Here is a 19,861-nt window from a genome sequence, read left to right as displayed (position 1 = left end):
AATTGGTCCTGCATAAAATAAGCCCTTATATGGCTGCGTAGATGAAAAAATGATGTGTTAAATTATGGAGTGATTAAAGGGGTACACCACCCCTAGACATCTTATCCCCTATCCAAAGGATAGGGAATAAGATGTCAGATCGCCGCGGTCCCGCTGCTGGGGAGCCCTGGGATCCCAGCTGCGGCACCGCGCTCTCATTACAGCACAGAGCGAGTTCGTTTTGCACGTAATGACGGGCAGTACAGGGGGCGGAGCATAGTTACGTCACGGCTTCGCCCCTCGTGACGTCACGGCCCGCCCCTTTCAATACAAGTCTATGGGAGGGGGAGTGGCGGTCGTCACGCCCCCTCCGATAGACTTGCATTAAGGGGACGGGCCCTGATGTCACGAGGGGCGGAGCCATGACATCACGCTGCTCCGTCCCCCGTATCGCCCGTCATTACGCACTGAGCAACAGGGGGTGCCGCAGCGGGGATCCCAGGGCTCCCCAGCAGCGGGACCGCGGTGATCTGACATATTATCCCCTATCCTTTAGATAGGGATAAGATGTCTAGGGGCAGAATACCCCTTTAAAGGGTGAGGAGGAAAAAACGAAAATACAACAACGAAAATTGGCCTGGTCCATAAGGGGTTAAACGAAATGCCATGCTATGAGACTAGTATTATTTGTTTTATTTCCCTATCAGCTATCTGTCCACGTTTGCAGCTCTGGGCAAGATGTACAGCTGACAGATTCCCTTTAAAAGCTGCAGCCCAAAACCATACATGGTTTTTCATTCATGCAGTTGCCATTAAATATTAGGCTGGTGTCACAAAAGTGCTTTATGTAAAGACACATTTAGCAAACATTTAGCACACAAACAGATCAGGCACTTGAATCTCCAGATTTCCATAGAAAGCAATGTCTACCTTCGTATATTTGTAAGACACACTGGAACTTCTCCGGCAGCAGTTGGTTAGCTTGTACATAACAGTTTCCCTTAAAATAAACAAAGTTGTCAACATGTAAATTATAAACTGAATCACCAGAATTGTTAGGAAAATAAGTAAGCCAACTGTAAATCAGCAGAGAGACAGATTAACAATTACCGGGCTCCATGTAGTTTGTTTGAAGGTTACAGAGGAACCTTTGACTGTGGAAGCTTTAGCAAAAATGGTTTAAAGAAATGTGGATCAATTGCTAACAGCAACCAATCAGGTTTCATAGCTGGAAATGTAACTGGTTGCTACTCCCTTACTTTCCCTTTACATCAAAATTTAAAAAAAATCTTTTCCAATAGATCTTGGCGCTGGAAGAATGAATGGAAACCCGGTTTACTGGTATCATACACACAGTATATCACAGTATAAATTCTGTGGACCCGTTTGTGTGCGAGTTTCAATCGCTGAAAACAGAGGCCCCAGTGCAAAAACAATATATACAATCCTTGTTTTTCAACTGCCAGCAGCCATAGATCACCTCATTAATTTCACTTAAAAAAAATAAAAATAAAAAAAAAACGTCACCTGTGTGCCAATCTACCAGTAAGGCTATGTTCCCTGGCACAATTTCAGAGCACTGTGCTCAGAAATTCCGCTGCATCTGAGTCCCATTGATTTCAATGGGATTCTGCTGCACTGTGCACACTGCAAAATTTCTGAATACAGCATCTGCAGAAACATTGAACCTGTTCAATACTTCTGCGGACTCTGCTTGGAAATGAATTGCCATCTGTGGAGAATGCAGTATCCAAGCAGTCCTAGTGTTGCCGCATCAAGTAAATGTGTGGAATGTTCGCCTGTACTTTTTAGCGGTCATTCTGCACATTTTCTGCCATGTGAACATGGAATAAGAGTAAGACATAAAATGGGAATAAGCATAGCCCTCTGGGTAATATATAGGCATTAGGGAAATATAAGGTAGAAATGGGCCCCTTTGCAGCTACATAGGCTGCACACATGGTATATGTGCCCCTGAAGTGTATAGCAAACTTGTCATAGGAGAGGTCCGACACTCTCCATGAGAAAGAAGTTAGATATCTAGCAGCGATAATGGTCATCCATATAAACTCTCACACAGCTAAATTTTTGGTCACCCTGCAGATCCTCCGCCTTGATTCTCCTTTTATCTTAATTTCATAGAAATTATTATACAATACATTTGGAAAATTTTCAGACAATTTCACTTTTTCACGTTGAGGCCTTGGGGTAAAAAAAAAAATCTATTTTTTTTCCCCACCAGACCCCCGCACAAAGCGGAGCCGACACGCCTCCTTTATGCATCTCTGCAGGATAGCCGTTCGGCTATCCTCGGCTTTCCCATAGATGGAGGGAACGAGTTGGCCGCCGCTTCGTGTGGGGGTCGTGATGTGCTGTTCCCAGAGAGAGCCAGGGCCCCCTTCAGGAGATCACGGGGGGGTGTTTGGCTTAAGTTTTTTAGCATGATACTTCTCCATTAATACCCCATAATGACATGTGAAAAAAGTTTTCACATTCTTGAATGGACAAAAGTATTCAGGCCCTTTGCTATGACATCTGAATTTTGGAACTCTGATGCCTCCTATTTCTCTTGGCCATCTTGGAGAGGTTTCTACACCTTATTTGAAGTCACCTGTGGTAAATTCAGTTGATTAGACAAGATTTGGAAAGACACACCCCTGTCTATATAAGGTCTCACAGCTGAAAATGCATATTAGATCAAAAAGCAAAAAACTGCCTGTAGAGCTCAGACAGGATTGTGTAGAGACAAAGTTTCCAAGAGTAGCCTCCACAGTTCTTAAACAAAAGGGGTTTGGAACACCAGTATTCTTCCTAAAACTGACAACCCCACCAACCTAAATAATTGGTCAAGAAGGGCTTTGGTTTAAGAGGTGGCCAAGAACCTAATAATCACTCTGACTGAGACCCAAATCCTGTGTGCAAATGGGAAAGACTTTGAGAACAGCAAAATGCGCTTGGATGACAGGTATCTTGTCTGGAGGAAACCAGGCCTGCCGAATACCATACCTACAGTGAAGCATGGCGGTAAAAGCATTATGCTGTTAAGGTGTATTTTAGCAGCTGAGGCAGGAAGAGTGGCCAGTGTTAAGGAAAACCTAATCCAGAGTACTCTGGACCTCAGACTGGGGGTTGACCCTTCAACAAGAATTCCTTCCTCTTCAAAATATTGAATCCCTTTCCCTTCATTCACCCATACCGCTTCCCCTTTACCTCCTTGGTTGAACTAGAGGGACTTTTTTTTCCCAACCGTCTCAACTGTGTAACAGCCAAGACAACACAGGAGCGGCTTATTGACACCTCTGTGAATGCCATTGAGAAGCCCAACCAGAGTCTTGACCTGAACCCAAGCAAACATCTCTGGAAAGACCTGAAAAGGTCTGTCCACTGACTGTCCCGATTTATCCTGACAGAGCTTAAGAGGATCTGCAGAGAAGAATGGGAGCAAAACCCCAAATCCATGTGTACAAAGCATCATACCCAAGAAGACTGGAGGCTTCTACCAAAGGGCCTTAACTGAGTGAGGCTAAGTTCACACGAGGGAATGTCCACATAGGAAATCTCCATGCGGACATTCCCCTGAATGCGGAGAACCGGCATAACAAGCCAGCTTGAACTGCTCCCTGCATTGACTGCAGAAAGAATAGACATGCATATTCTTTCTGCAGACACCAGAAGTTGATTTTCCGTGCACATTTCTGGTACGGAAATTCTGCTATGTGAACAGCGCAGCAAAATTCCATCGAAATCAATGGGACTCTGCTGCTGCGGAATTTCCAGGCGGGATTCTAATAGCCTAATTCATAGCATAAAGGGTCTGAATACTAATGGCAATGCAATATTTTAGTTTATTATTTTCAATAAATTAATAAAGATTTTTAACACTTTATTTCTTTTTATTTTAGCACAGGGCAGCAAAGTAACAAAATGGTAAAAAAGCTGAAAGGGTCTGAAAACTTCCCTAATGCACCATATATCTGGAGACATGTTTCTGGCCTCTCTTTTAAGACTATGAAATTATTAAAAAAAAAATCTGAGCTGCTTACCTTCTCTCTTTCTTGTACAATAACAGCACAACTAAACAAGCAACAAGAATCACCAGAAGAATACTAAGAATGGCCCCCACAGCTTGGCTCCTACCAGACAGGCCTTGGTATGAATTACCATTAACAGGTTTGCCATCATCATCATCTTTCGGGCTGTGGAAAACAACAATATACAAGTCATATAATAAATGTAGAATGTCATTTAACATTAACATTCTGCTTTAAAAAGGAAGGAAGCAGCAAGTGGGATGCTACAATATTAACATGACAGAGACATAGACACCTAATGGTTAGGGCAGAACTGGGACTATTCCCAGCTGCGCACTATAACTTACACCAGTGGGCAAACAGCAGAGGTGTGCCAGGTGAACACATACTGACAGTCCGCCGTTTCATGAAGGAATTCTGGTTGTCCCTCCCCATGGGATGGGCTGCAACGCAACAATATGGAAGAAGTGGCATTTTTGGTTCTGTCTTTACCACACTGTGAGCTTGAGGTGAAAACTACATCCAAATCATCATCTGTAAAACATTTAAAAAAGTAACGTAATGATAAAAAATATTTAAAATGGAAAATAGAACAATCACAGTGATTACTGAAGATGTTTTATACTATTTATTAAAAGTAAAAAAGACATGCATACATAACGTGGCCCTCCAGCCATACATTTTATTTGATAAGGGGCATTAGCAGGGTGAGGCTCAAGAGCCATCCAGCTCCCCCCTCTTACTGAGGGGCTCCTTTTCCCCCATTATCACCAGGAGTTTCACACGTGGGTTTGCGTGTGAAGTGGAAGTTACTTTCTCTATGTAACTGTCTCTCAGAGTTAAATAAAAAGAGAAACTAGGACCGTTGGTCCTCATGCCCCTGGACCCACTACCTCCGGTCCCTCAGGTTGAGGAGTCCCATATAGAGCTGGTCACTAGTTTTAAGTATCTCTGAATACAGGCGACCAGCTCTTTTCATGACTTTGTCTCCAATAATTTATTGCCTCTCCTGGATAAGAGTTCTAAAAAAGTATCTGTCTGGTGCAACTTGATCTGGTCAGTGGTTGGCAGTGCTAATCTGGTAAAGATGGTGCTGATGCCCCAATTATTGTATATTCAGCAAAATTCTCTGGTGTGGATTGCGATGGTATACTTTCAAAGAATACAATGCCAGCTCGTATAGGGTGGCTGGTATGCTAGGATTTAGTTAGAGACACTGCAGGGGGTAAGGATTCTGGCGGACTGGCGTAACCTAACCCCTGGTTGTACTGCCTAGGATGGGCAGATGTAACCACTCCTGGCCCGACGGATAAATTGTTTATGGCTAAATATGGTGGACATTAGGGCTGAAAGATATGGGAAAAATGTGCGATTGCGCTTATGGAGGTAAATATTGCGATTTCGATATAATAAACAAATGGTGAAATCCCCCCTATTTAATGTCCAATCCCTCTATTTCATAAAAACAACTCGCCCAATTTCATGTTGATTGACTGAACACAAAATGGAGGGGATTGGATATGAAATGGGGAGAAATGAGCTTAATTCCTTCTCTGCATTTCATGTGCCTGGAATAGTGTAGTCTCCACCCTCTCCTGGTTTATTTTTATTTTTTTTTAACGTTTACACCATTGACCATACAATTTCATTAATGTTATATTTTAATAGTTCTGACATTTACGCACGCGGCAATACCACGTACGTTTATGTACATTATTTTATTTAAAAAGGGAGGCAATTTAAACTTTTATTAGGGGGAGGGGCTTCTTAACATTTATTAACTTTTTGTTTTTACTTTTTTTTTTGCTCACAATTTTTTAGTTCCCATAGGGCAGTGTTTTCCAAACAGTGTGTCTCCAGTTGTTGCATAACTACAGCCCTCAGCATGCCTGGGCAGCCTTTGGCTGTCAGGGCATGCTGGGAGTTGTAGTTTTGCAACACCTGGAGGCACACTAATTGGAAAACACTGCCCTATTGGAACTAAATATTGGCAGTACCACACAGATGAAAATATCAGGTTCAGGTAGGTTAGCGGAGAGGCAGTCACTGAGGATTTGTAGGAATGTAGGGTTAAGATCATGGGGGTATCTAGATGTGCGTCATCAGCTGAAAGCCAAATCTGCTAATAGTTTGTTCAATAGGGCCTGTGTAGAGAGAAAATAGTTGAGGGCCCAGGACAGATCCTGGAGGAACCCCAACAGCAAGAGGGGAAGTAGTAGTGCAGGCAAATAATACACTAAAGGAGCTGTAAGAGAGGTAAAAAAGAAAACCAGGGGACAGCAGAGTCCTTAAGACCAATGATAGAATTGGATAGGAAAAAAAAAATGTCTCCAAACAGGTTCTCCCAATAAAAGCTTTGCTTTATTCCATTAAAGTAGGCATAAAAGATTAAAAAGCACTTTCAACGCGTTTCTAGCTCGGACCGAGCTCTTTATCAAGACGAGCTAGAAACGCGTTGAAAGTGCTTTTTAATCTTTTATGCCTACTTTAATGGAATAAAGCAAAGCTTTTATTGGGAGAAGCAACTGTTTGGAGACATTTTTTTTTCCCTATCAAAGTCTAATATTGCCTGCCGACTTCCCTGGATGATCGGGTGCTCCAAGGCTGCTGACCCGCTATTTGATGAGCTGATATAGATGTTATGCTCTAAGCATAACCAACTCTGGTGAGCATAATTTAATTGCAAACGCTGCCTCTTGTCTTTTTAGGTCTCTATAGTGCACTTAAGACCAATGAAGCAGGCATAGTAAGGAGGAGTTGGTGATCTACAGTGTCAAATGCAGCAGAGAGATACAAAAGAATCAATAGGTAGAAATTGCCTTTGAATTTAGCAGTCAGGAGATCAGTAGAGGCTTCAGTAAAGGGCAGTTTCCAAGTGTGTTGTCTTTGCTGTGTGCTAATGTGAACCTTTGGTCTACAGATGGCAGGGCCGTTCCTGACAGCTGTTTGTGTGTCTATGTGCACTTACTGTAGCAGACGGATAGAGGAAGTGCACAGATGCACAGAACTGCTGACCTGAAAGGTCCAGCCATCTGAGTTATTCCGTTAGGTTGTACTATGCACTATTATTTAGAATAAAGAAGAAAAGTTCTGCTATTGGTGAGTGCCGATTGTACATTTCTCTTCTGTTGGACTTTTGCAGTTATCTAGCAGAGAAAAGGTGTCCTATGTGGTGCCAGATTTTTGTTCTATTGCACGACTAAACAGAAAATAATTAAGTTCTACTTCTATCCTAGCCTGGCTCTTGAAATATAAAAGGAAACCTTTTCTCACCGTCAAGGTAATATTTGGCATTTCCGGGAGAGCCAACAGCTCTAGTAAAGTCTCCAGTAGTCTTGACTTGGCATATGCTTGCTTTGTTACATTTCTGGTGAGTAGAGTTCTCTTTTCCAGATAGCTGAATTTCATATAAATACTGATCCTTAGTCCTTTTATCACCACCAGCAGTGTATGATCTGTGGGGGGGGGGAAACATTTAGATTTTTCGATGTTAAATGCTGTCTATAATATGTGAATATCTGTTAGCATGTTTTTTATTTTTTTTTATTACATTACATTTATTTATTTATATATATTTTGACTTTCATATTTTTTAAACACAGCAAAAGCAAACCATAACATCCTATAAATTCAGGTCTAATGGTAGAATAAATGAACAGATGATGCACCACTAGGGAAGGAGACTGTAAAAGATTGCCTCTACTAACAACTGACCCCTGTTAACTTGCTATTGCTCTTCTTTTGGCGTACACACCAGGAAAAGCTTCCCACATATATCCCTGACAGAAGGCCGTACAGGCATGCCGCAGAGTTCGTCGTCTTTTGGCTCATTGTGGAAAAAAAACAAAAAACAAAACAGGCAGTATACAATTGTATACTGTACACCTTTCTATGGAATATCGTACTAATCAATTTTTTGAGTACATGGACATTTACCAGCCAAACTGGCATTCTTTTGGCATCTGTGAAGTAAAGAGAGAGCTTATAAATATTGTAGGCATGTATACCAGGAACTTTTCACAGCATACATGCCAAGTGCAGATCACCGAGAACAGGGTTTAACATGATTTTTCCACTGACCCCATCTTTGGGATTTTCTAATCTTTGCAGAAAGACAATAATTGCATCCTACAAAGAAATTGTCCTTCTTTGACACGAAAGTATGGTGCATCCAGATGTAGACTTGACCTTGATCAGGATCCTGGTAGATTATATGAAAATTCTGGGACACTTTTCATTTGATCAAAATTTCCGTCTTGTGCACCATTATTTTTGGTGGCAGACTTGTCTCTTATTGATCTCACATCCCAGATTATAGTTACTCAATCTAAAAATGTGGATAACTGAGAGTAATAGACTGCATTCAATTGTGTTGGAAATGTTGCACTTACTTGATGTAGATCCTGGTTAAATCAATGTTTATACCATTTTCTAAATGGATTATTCCATTTGTCATTGTAACTTCTTCTGGAATAACAGCACATGCTGCTCGTGTCTCCCACTGAATGTAATAGCGACAAGCCTGTGAATCAAACCTATAATAATAGATAAGATACTGGTAAAGATGCTGCCCATAATAAGTAGATATCAGTGGGTCAAAATAATTATGGCAGGATCCATTGAATGCAATATGTAGCGCAAGAGTTGCCTGGTTATTTTATTAAAGGGGTTTTCCATTTAACAAATGTATCCTCTACTAAGAGGATAGGGGATATTTATGTGATGGCAGGGGGTCTGAACACTGTGGCCCCCTGGAGTCTTGAGAATGGGGCTTACATAGACTTCTTAATTCTAGCAGGAGAATAGCGTCCCCCAACGGTCAGATAGTTATTCCCTATCATGTGGGTGGGGTTACCTTTGCCAGGAGGACTGGAAATTTTGCATAAAACTGTATTAATGCATTTAAAGCGCTAATAAGAAGGCTCCAACTACAAGTACCACATTGAACCTGCATTATGCAAAGTATCGCCATTGCAAATTCTTGTATCTTTTGTCAACATTTTCCAAAGGAGGACACAATAAGACTAGTTAATATCAGAGATATGGGGCTCGCATATCAATCCACATCTATTTGGGACTACATGAATTTAACATTACTCATTTTTTTTTTAATTGTAATTACAATTTATTAACAATTAATAGTTAAGCTTGTTTTGGTCAAATATATTGGTGAGCTAAGCCTCCTACTCACAAAATCTTGGCACATGACTGCTTTAATCTAGAGGTGATATCTGAAAGGGGGTCTGGTAGATGGGCTTCTCAACCTACATATTGCAGGGCTGGTTGTTGCCTCACAAGGGACTGGGGAGATTTGTGTCCACTGGCTCTGTAGACAAAGTAGTCAAATCTATGAACATTTTATCATGTCATGTACTACTTACCTTTGTAACACAGGCTTGCTAGTTATAGTGTTACATATTAGATTTATAGTAGTTGAGAATTTTTGGTCTTTTCTGCACTCGTCTCCATTTGAATAGGTGACTGAAATGGCTTTATCTAGTGGATAGAAGAGAAGTCATTGATAAGTATTATATTCACTGACTAATAGAGCTTGCATGAAAAGCAGCTCCCTTTATATAACTGCAGATCATGCTAATGTTCTACATGGGTGGTATATGTCAGGAGTATTTCCTGATGTATGCCTCTGTATAGCTCAACATGTTCACATTGTGTGATGTGAACACAGCCTTAAAAAGGGAAGTATCATACTAAAAAACTTATCCCTCCATATCTCTCTTTGGGAGTGCCGAAGATTGCCGAAGGGCCCTCCCATAGAGATGTATGAAGGGGTCATGATGCAGGGGTCATGATGCGCTGCTCCCGGGGAGAACCGGGGCTCAGGACAGGAGATTGTGTGGGGCCCCAGCAGTCTGACCCAAGTTATCTAAAACTTATCCCCTATCCACAGGATAATTTTTTTTTAGTATGATACGTCGCCTTTAAAGCGCAATTGTCATTGATATTGTACCCCCTCAGACTAATACAACGATAGTGTAGATAACAATTTCAATGCAACTTTACCTTTGGCTGCTCTTTATCACACTTTATCAGCCAGAAAATAGTTTTATTGTGTGGAAAGCAACAGTTGGATAGGTGTGGCCGGGGGTTTGCCCATCACCCACACAGGTCCCCAGCGCAAGAAGCCCTGATTTTTATGATGTGCGGGCTAGTGTGAATCCTCTGAGGCTTTACATAATATGTGCACCTTTATAATATACAGTACCCGTACTCTTTTTCTCTGGGTGCGGGAGACACGCTGCTTCTGCTTTCACTAGAGGCAGAGAGCTCGCTCGCTCCCTGCATCTTGCACTGCAAAGGCGCACAGAACTGGTGGCAGACAACATGAGTGAGTGCTTTCTCTCTGCCTCTGGTAAAAGTAGAAGCAGCCCTTCTCCTGCATCCAGAGAAGAAAGAAGAGGAGTAAGGGCATTGTATATTATAAAAGGAGCGCATTTTATGTAAAGCCTCAGTGGAGTCACGCTGTCTCACACATAATAAAAATTAGGGCCGCTTGGGCTGGGGACCTGTGTGTCAATCAATCATACAGCAGTCCCAGCGCTCACTTACAGGGGATTGGCATGGCTGAGGTGGGGCATTGTGAACCCCCGGTCACGCCTATCCGACTTTTGCTGTCCGCACAATAAAAACTATTTTCTGGCTGATAAAGAGCAGCCAAAGGTGTGGCTGCATTTCAATTCTTATCGTCTATACTATCATGGTATTAGTCTGGGGGTACAATATCAATGAATGTTGTACTTTAAGTTTGAGCCAATTAGGTGTACTTGGGTTCTGTTCACACTTGCTACAAAAAAACGGGGTATATTGTGTCTTTGCTAATTCACTTTATATAGGCAATTCATGAAGTACACTGCTCCAAAAAAATAACACACTAAGATAACACATCCTAGATCTGAAAGAATGAACTAATCGTTTGAAATACTTTCGTCTTTACATAGTTGAATGAGCTGACAACAAAATCACACAAAAATTATCAATGGAAATCAAATTTATCAACCCACGGAGGTCTGGATATGGAGTCACACTCAAAATCAAAGTGGAAAACCACACTACAGGCTGATCCAACGTTGATGTAATGTCCTTAAAACAAGTCAAAATGAGTCTCAGTAGTGTGTGTGGCCTCCATGTGCCCGTATGACCTCCCTACAACGCCTGGGCATGCTCCTGATGAGGTGGCGGATGGTCTCCTGAGGGATGTCCTCCCAGACCTGGACTAAAGCATCCGCCAACTCCTGGACAACGTGGCGTTGGTGGATGGAGAGAGACATCATTTCCTAGATGTGCTCAATCGGATTCAGGTCTGGGAAACGGGCGGGCCAGTCCATAGCATTAATGCCTTCCTCTTGCAACTGCTGACACGCTCCAGGCACATAAGGTCTAGCATTGTCTTGCATTAGGAGGAACCCAGGGCCAACCGCACCAGCATATGGTCTCACAAGGGGTCTGAGGATCTCATCTCAGTACCTAATGGCAGTCAGGCTACCTCTGGCAAGCACATGGAGGGCTGTGCGGCCCCCTCAAAGAAATGCCACCACACACCATTACTGACCCACCGCCAAACCGGTCATGCTGGAGGATGCTGCAGGCAGCAAAACGTTTATCACTGCTCCTCCAGACTCTGTCACGTCTGTCACATGTGCTAAGTGTGAACCTGCTTTCATCTGTGAAGAGCACAGGGTGCCAGCGGTGAATCTGCCAATCTTTGTGTTCTCTGGCAAATGCCAAATGCCCTGCACGGTGTTGGGCTGTAAGCACAACCCCCACCTGTGGATGTTGGGCCCACATACCACCCTTATGGAGTCTGTTTCTGACCGTTTGAGTGGACACATGCACATTTGTGGCCTGCTGGATGTAATTTTGCAGGGCTCTGGCAGTGCTCCTCCTTGCACAAAGGCAGAGGTAGTGGTCCTGCTGCAGGGTTGTTGCCCTCCTACAGCCTCCTCCACATCTTCTGATGTACTGGCCTGTCTCCTGGTAGCGCCCCCATGCTCTGGAAACTACACTGACAGACACAGCAAACCTTCTTTCCACAGCACGCATTGATGTGCCAACCTGGATGAGCTGCACTACCTGAACCACTTGTGTGGGTTGTAGACTCAGTCTCATGCTACCACTAGAGTGAAAGCAACGACATCATAAGTGACCAAAACATCAGTCAGGAAGCATATGAACTGAGAAGTGGTCTGTGGTCACCACTGCAGAGTCACTCCTTTATTGGGGGTGTCTGGCTAATTGCCTATAATTTCCACCTGTTGTCTGTTCCATTTTGCACAACATCATGTGCAATTGATTCTCAATCAGTGTTGCTTCCTGAGTGGACAGTGTGATTTCACAGAAGTGTGATTGACTTGGAGTTACATTGTGTTGTTTCAGTGTTCCCCTTATTTTTCTGAGCAGTATATTTACATACAAATTTTACAAATACATCAATCTTGTGAATAAAAAGCACAGAGTCAAATTGAACGCCAAGGTATAGAGTCCTTAAAGGAGATGTCCGATGCAGACTTTTTCTATTCCGTCCTGCCAGGGCTGCAAAAAAAAGACAAAACAAACTTTCACTTACCTCCATATGTTCTCCCAGAGCTCCACAACAGCTGATCAGTCGGCCGGGCTGTCTGCTTCCTACTTCCTTTAGTCCGGTACGTCACAAGGCGCTTCAGCCCATCACCGGCCGCAGCGATGTCCTGCCTCGGCCGGTGATAGCCCGGTACATCACACGGGGCTTCAGCCTATCACCGGCCGAGGCAGGACATCGCTGCGGCTGGTGATAGGCTGAAGCGCCTTGTGACGTACCGGACTAAAGGAAGTAGGAAGCAGACAGCCCAGCCGACCGATCAGCTGTTGTGGAGCTCCGGGAGAACATATGGAAGTAAGTGAATGTTTGTTTTGTCTTTTTTTGCAGCCCGGGCAGGACAGAATAGAAAAATTCTGCGCCGGACATCTCCTTTAATATCCTTTGTTCCAATGCAAATAGAAATGTCACAGGAGTGTATGATTGCATGTTACAAGTCAGTTGCAACGTTTTAGAGGCCACAACACCTTTCTCAGACATGTGTAGAGGATTTTTTAAATGGGCACTGTCAGATGCAAAAGCTATTTATATGTTGTACATCTTGGTAAAACATTAATCTTTCTAAGATACTTTATAAGAAAATTATTTCCTTTTTATAGAAATCATGGCTTATAAAATCATGGCTTTGTCCAAGCTGAAGCAAAGACAAAGTCCAGTAAGTGAGGGGGGCTAGCACTTCTCTGTGCTCTCTCCTGTCTGATAGCACTTCTCTGTGCTCTCTCCTGTCTGATAGCACTCCTCTGTGCTCTCTCCTGTTTGATGGCACTCCTCTGTGCTCTCTCCTGTCTGATGGCACTCCTCTGTGCTCTCTCCTGTCTGATGGCACTCCTCTGTGCTCTCTCCTGTCTGATGGCACTCCTCTGTGCTCTCTCCTGTCTGATAGGACTCCCCTGTGCTCTCTCCTGTTGGATAGGACTCCCCTGTGTTCTCTCCTGTCTGATAGCACTCCTCTGTGCTCTCTCCTGTCTGATGGCACTCCTCTGTGCTCTCTCCTGTCTGATAGGACTCCTCTGTGCTCTCTCCTGTCTGATAGGACTCGTCTGTGCTCTCTCCTGTCCCATCAGACAGAGGGGTGTTAGCCTACCCTCAGTTAGTTTTTGCTTGAACCTATTTTGTAGCGACACCTTTTATTTTACCATAAACTATAAAAAAAAAAATTGTGTAAGGTGAAAAAAATAAAATAAATGATATATTTCAATTTTGGGGGATTTTGTTTTTATGCAGTGTACTATACAATAAAAATGGCATTATCAATATTCTATGGGTCAATACAATTACAACGTCATACAATTTATATAGCTTTTATTTTACTATATTAAAATAACTAAAAAACTTTAAAAAAAAAAATATATATATATATATATATATTCTTAAAATTTTGTGATCTTATAGTTATACATTTTTTCAGTCTACGTGGCTGTGTGAGAAATATTATTTAACTTGTGACACTGACCATGTGATCTACATACTTTGGTACCCTTACAGGTTACCGTATGTAGGAAAGACCAAATGTGACCTAAAGACTGCCTAAAACAACACAGCTACACAAACAGAAAGAAAAGGGTTGATCTCTAAGTATGCAAGCACTCAACAGAGGCTGGATACTGTGAGGGTGGTTTGAGACAGGTTCCATAAAGTATAATGGAGTAGGTCTCCTGTATTTAGTTGGATAGCACATGAAGCAAGGGAAATAACCCTAGATAACTTTTGACAAGTCTGTGCCAAATGTCAAAAGTTAATATAAATGACAGTAACATTTTAAAGTGGTATTCCAGTCCTTAAAAATATATTCACAGGATAGAGTATACGTATCTGCTCGTAGGGGGTACATGACCCCTAAGATCCCTGTGATCTCAAGAACAGGGACTTTACTATCTCTGCTTAATAGAGAGTAGGGTACATGCTCCATTTATTGACTATGGGAGCACATGAGAAACCAAAGTATAGGGCACATGTGGCGCTCCCATATACAATGAATGGAGCATGTGCCAAGCCCCTGCTCCATTAACCCCTTCACAACGAGCGACGTACATGAACGGAGCCGCGAAGTGTCACTTGGCGCGCGGCGACGTACATGTACGTCGCGGGGTTCCGGGAGCGCCGCGTCACCGGTAGTGGTGATCGGGCTGGGATGACTGCTGTTATCTAACAGCAGGCATCCCGTCTCATCGCCGAGGGGGGTCCTGAGAATCCCCCCATGGCCGCAGATCGCAGGTCAATTCAGACCTGCGATCTGCTTGATTCCGGGTCATACAGGTCACTGGTGACCCGGAAAATAAGAGGGATCGGGGGTGTCCGAGACACCCTCGATCCCCCTGAAGGGATAGGATGGTGCCACCCCTCCTATCCCTGCTATTGGTCGGCCGAGCGACCGACCGTTAGCAGACGGGGGGAGGGGGGTTTAAAGTTCGGTTCCCCCGCTTTGCCCACCTATCGGTGTCCGGGCAAAACAGGGGAACTGTCCAGGGACCGGCGCCGAAGGTCCCTTACCTGGATCCCGGAGCGCGATCCTCCATGCAGGGATCCCCCACGTGCGGTGGCAGCAGCAGCAATTCATCCGGGTCCTGCCACATGAGTTTTTGCCTAGCAACATCCGGAGGGCCACAGTTTACAGTGGTCTCTAAACCGTGGCCCTCCAGATGTTGCAAAACTACAACTCCCAGCATGCCCAGACAGCAGTTTGCTGTCTGGGCATGCTGCGAGTTGTAGTTTTGCAACATGTGGAGGGCTACAGTTTAGAGACCGCTGGACAGTGATTTACAACCTGAACCCCTCTAAATCTTGCAAAACTACAACTCCCAGCATTCCGGAACAACATAAGGCTGTCTTGGCATGCTGGGAGTTGTACTTGCGGCCTCCAGCCATTGCATAACTACATCTCCCAGCATTCCCTCCCGCAATCAGTACATGCTGGGAGTCATAGTTTTGAAACAGCTGGAGGCACACTGGTTGGAAAATACTGAGTTAGGTCATAGAACCTAACTCAAGGTTTTCCAAACAGTGTGCCTCCAGCTGTTGCAAAACTACAACTCCCAGCATGCATGGTCTGTCAGTGCATGCTGGGAGTTGTAGTTTTGACCCCCCTACCGTGTGAATGTACAGGCTACATTCACACTGGCGGCAGATTACAGTGAGTTCCCCGCTTCAAGTTTGAGCTGCGAAACTCCTAGCGAGAGACTCAGTGTAATCTGCAACCAGTGTGAATGTACCCTAAAAACACTACAGTACACTAACATAAAATAAAGAGTAAAACACTACATATACACACGTACACTGCCCCCCCTACCACCCCCCTTCCCCAATAAAAATGAAAAACGTATTGTACGGCAGTGTTTCTAAGATAGAGCCTCCAGCTGTTGCAAAACAAAAACTCCCAGCATTTCTGGACAGCAATTGACTGTCCAAGCATGCTGGGAGTTTTACAACAGCTGGAGGCACCCTGTTTGGGAATCACTGGCATAGAATACCCCTATGTCCACCCCTATGCAAGTCCCTAATTCAGGCCTCAAATGCGCATGGCTTTCTCGCTTTGGAGCCCTGTCATATTTCAAGGAAACAGTATAGGGTCACATATGGGGTATCGCCGTACTTGGAAGAAATTGCCTAACAGATTTTGGGGGGCTTTTTCTCCTTTTACCCCTTATGAAAAGGAACAGTTGGGGTCTACACCAGCATGCTAGTGTAAAAAAATTAACATTTTCATTTTCAAAAGGTGGTAAAAGGGAAAAACGCCCCCCAAAATTTGTAACGCAATTTCTCCCGAGTACGGAGATACCCCATATGTGGGCGCAAAGTGCTCTGGGGGCGCACAACAAGGCACAGAAGGGAGAGTGCGCCATGTACATTTGAGGTGATTTGCACAGGGGTGGCTGATTGTTACAGCAGTTCTGACAAATGCAAAAAAAATAACACACCCACATGTGACCCCATTTTGGAAACTACACCCCTCACGGAATGTAATAAGCGGTGCAGTGAGAATTTACACCCCACAGGTGTCTGACGGATCTTTGGAACAGTGGTCCATGAAAATGAAAAATTTTGCACAGCCCACTGTTCCAAAGATCTGTCAGACACCAGTGGGGGGTAAATGCTCACTGTACCCCTCATTACATTCTGTGAGGGGTCTAGTTTCCAAAATAGTATGCCATGTGTTTTTTTTTTTTTTTTGCTGTCCTGGCACCATAGGGCTTCCTAAATGCGACATGCCGCCCCCCGCCCCCCCCGAGCAAAATTTGCTCTCAAAAAGCCAAATATGAAGCCTTCTCTTCCGAGCATTGTAGTTCGTCCGCTGTTCACTTCAGGTCCACTTATGGGGTACCTCCATACTCAGAAGAGATGGGGTTACAAATTTTGGGTGGTCTTTTCTGCTATTAATCCTTCAAAAAATGTGACATTTGGGGGAAAAACAACATTTTAGTGAAAAAAAAATTTTTTTTTTACACATGCAAAAGTCGTGAAACACCTGTGGGGTATTAAGGCTCACTTTATTCCTTGTTACGTTCCTCAAGGGGTCTAGTTTCCAAAATGGTATGGCATGTGTTTTTTTTTTTTTTTTTTTTTGCTGTTCTGGCACCATAGGGGCTTCCTAAATGCGACAGGCCCCCCAAAAACCATTTCAGAAAAACGTACTCTCCAAAATCCCCTTGTCGCTCCTTCGCTTCTGAGCCCTATGCTGCGCCCGCCGAACACTTTACATAGACATATGAGGTATGTCCTTACTCGAGAGAAATTGCATTACACATACAAGTATACATTTTCTCCTTTTACCCCTTGTAAAAATTCAAAAATTGGGTCTACAAGAACATGCGAGTGTAAAAAAATGAAGATTTTGAATTTTCTCCTTCACTTTACTGCTTTTCCTGTGAAACATCTAAAGGGTTAAAACACTTACTGAATGTCATTTTGAATACTTTGGGGTGCAGTTTTTATAATGGGGTCATTTATGGGGTATTTCTAATATAAAGACCCTTCAAATCCACTTCAAACCTGAACTGGTCCCTGAAAAATAGTGAGTTTGAAAATTTTGTGAAAAATTGGAAAATTGCTGCTGAACTTTGAAGCCCTCTGGTGTCTTCCAAAAGTAAAAATACGTCAATTTTATGATGCAAACGTAAAGTAGACATATTGTATATGTGAATCAAAAAAAAAAATTATTTGGAATATCCATTTTCCTTAGAAGCAGAAAGCTTCAAAGTTAGAAAAATTGCAAAATTTTCAATTTTTTCATCAAATTTGGGGATTTTTCACCAAGAAATGATGCAAGTTACCACAAAAATGTTAAGTAGAATATGTCACGAAAAAACTATCTCAGAATCAGAATGATAAGTATAAGCATTACAAAGTTATTAATGTTTAAAGTGACAGTGGTCAGATGTGCAAAAAAGGGCTTCGTCCTACAGGTGAAAATGGGCTGCGTCCTTAAGGGGTTAAAGGGGTACTCCGGTGGGAAAAAAAAAAAAGTCATATCAACTGGCTCCAGAAAGTTAAGCAGGTTTGTAAATTACATCTATATAAAAATCTTAATCCTTCCAGTACTTATTAGCTGCTGTATGCTTCACAGGAAGTTCTTTTCTTTTTGAATTTCCGTTCTGTCTGACCACAGTGTTCTCTGCTGACACCGCTGTCCATGTCAGGAACTGTCCAGAGCAGGAGAGGTTGGCTATGGGGATTTGCTTCTGCTCTGGATGTTCCTGACATGGACAGAGGTGTCAGCAGAGACAGAAAAGATGTCAGACAGAAAACAACAACTTAACTTCCTGTGTTTTATAATCAGCTAATAAATATTGGAATTTTTTTTAATAGAAGTAAATTACATATCTGTTTAACTTTCTGGCACCAGTTGATTTAAAAACTAAATAAATAAATAAATAAATTTAAGTACCCTAAAGTACCCCTTTAGGCAGAGAGAGTCAGGTCCCCATTTTCGAGATCACTTGGGGGGTGGGGTATGTGGAATGGGTGTGTGTGTGGTTTGGGTGAGTGTCCCAGAGGTCGGAGCCTCTGTATAGGTGTATTCCAGCTCCTGAAAACTAATATGTATTAGACACAACAATGAGCACGTAGTATACATATAGTCATCCTTTAATGCTATAGTCATCCTCAACAATTTTGTATTAAGCCATCCTACAGTTTTACATTTTACTAAATGTAAGTTTTTATTCACTACTTAACCAACCCCTATCACTTTAAAAGAGTTCACCAAAAATGACACACTCAAACATAGTACCTACAGAAACACATTAAAGCATTATTCTATGTTAAAAAGGATCTGTGGCCAACCCCAAGACATGAGGATTTACAGCTTGTCTGACAATTCACGGAATCAGTCATATGGGCAGGTGATGGGTATTAGGCATACACACCCCTCAATGTACATTTAGACCCCCTGACTATAATCCTGCTCATCACCTGAAAAATACAAGACCCTCTCTTCCTATTTCTTCACATTTCTGTGTCCTCGGAGAATCTGTAAACCGTTGTTTTACCTGGATCTCTAACTCTCTCCACATAATTATTTCCCAATATGTTCATATGGGTTCCATACTCAAGAGCAATGTGCAGTTCAGAAGCGAACAAGCTGACTATGAGGTATACCCTTGGGGAGCATGGTGTCTATGCCTGTATACACATACAAGGGTACAAAGGTCAGGTGTTCACTCCTCCTACTTTTACAAAGAAAGGACTTTCTCAGGGAACATTGGGAAGGTCTGTGAATTCCACTAGTGTATTTGAATATATACCAATATTGATGCTGATCAAGTTTTGAGGAGTATGGTGGATGATGCCTAATTTTTTGATACAGAGATACCCGAGGCTGGAATCTAATGGTTGTTTTCCTTGCAGAGGCTTACGTCCTTCGACAATCAAGGAATACCACATGAAATACTATTTAATCTGTGAAACTGACCATGTGATCTACTTTCTTTGGTATCCTTGCAGCTAACCACACGAAGGAGAGACCAACCAAATGTTACCTGAAGACACGCCAGCAGAAAGAAAAGGGTTGACCTCCCAGTGTTCAAGCACTTAAAGGGGTACTCAGCAGTCACGCCCCCTCCCATAGACTTGCATTGAGGGGGCGGGGTGTGATGGCATGAGGGGGCGGCTCCAGCACTCAGAATGGTTTGTTCCAAATGCTGAGCAGCGGAGTACCCCTTTAACAGAGGCTGGATACTGTGAGGGTAGTTTGACATTTAAAGGGGTACTCCGGCGCTAAGACATCTTATCCCTATCTAAAGGATAGGGGATAAGATGCCTGATC

At 43.0% G+C, this 19,861-nt stretch overlaps 1 protein-coding gene across 2 annotated transcripts in view; it reads right to left on the bottom strand.

The window, feature by feature from the left end:
• IGF2R (insulin like growth factor 2 receptor) overlaps positions 1 to 19,861 on the bottom strand; it is a 138,730-nt gene that overhangs the window by 4,577 nt on the left and 114,292 nt on the right. For both annotated transcript variants that reach the window (XM_056567238.1, XM_056567239.1), the window contains 6 exons: positions 9,392 to 9,506; positions 8,402 to 8,545; positions 7,284 to 7,465; positions 4,358 to 4,544; positions 4,023 to 4,175; positions 910 to 979 (listed from right to left, as the gene is read on the bottom strand). In XM_056567238.1, the coding sequence (XP_056423213.1) occupies positions 910 to 979; positions 4,023 to 4,175; positions 4,358 to 4,544; positions 7,284 to 7,465; positions 8,402 to 8,545; positions 9,392 to 9,506 (851 nt within the window). The remainder of the gene's footprint in view (positions 1 to 909; positions 980 to 4,022; positions 4,176 to 4,357; positions 4,545 to 7,283; positions 7,466 to 8,401; positions 8,546 to 9,391; positions 9,507 to 19,861) is intronic.

Source organism: Hyla sarda, chromosome 3, assembly GCF_029499605.1.
Source record: "Hyla sarda isolate aHylSar1 chromosome 3, aHylSar1.hap1, whole genome shotgun sequence".
Classification (NCBI taxonomy): Eukaryota; Metazoa; Chordata; class Amphibia; order Anura; family Hylidae; genus Hyla; species Hyla sarda.
Note: the sequence above shows the minus strand (reverse complement) of the source record. Positions and strands in the feature narration are given on the sequence as shown.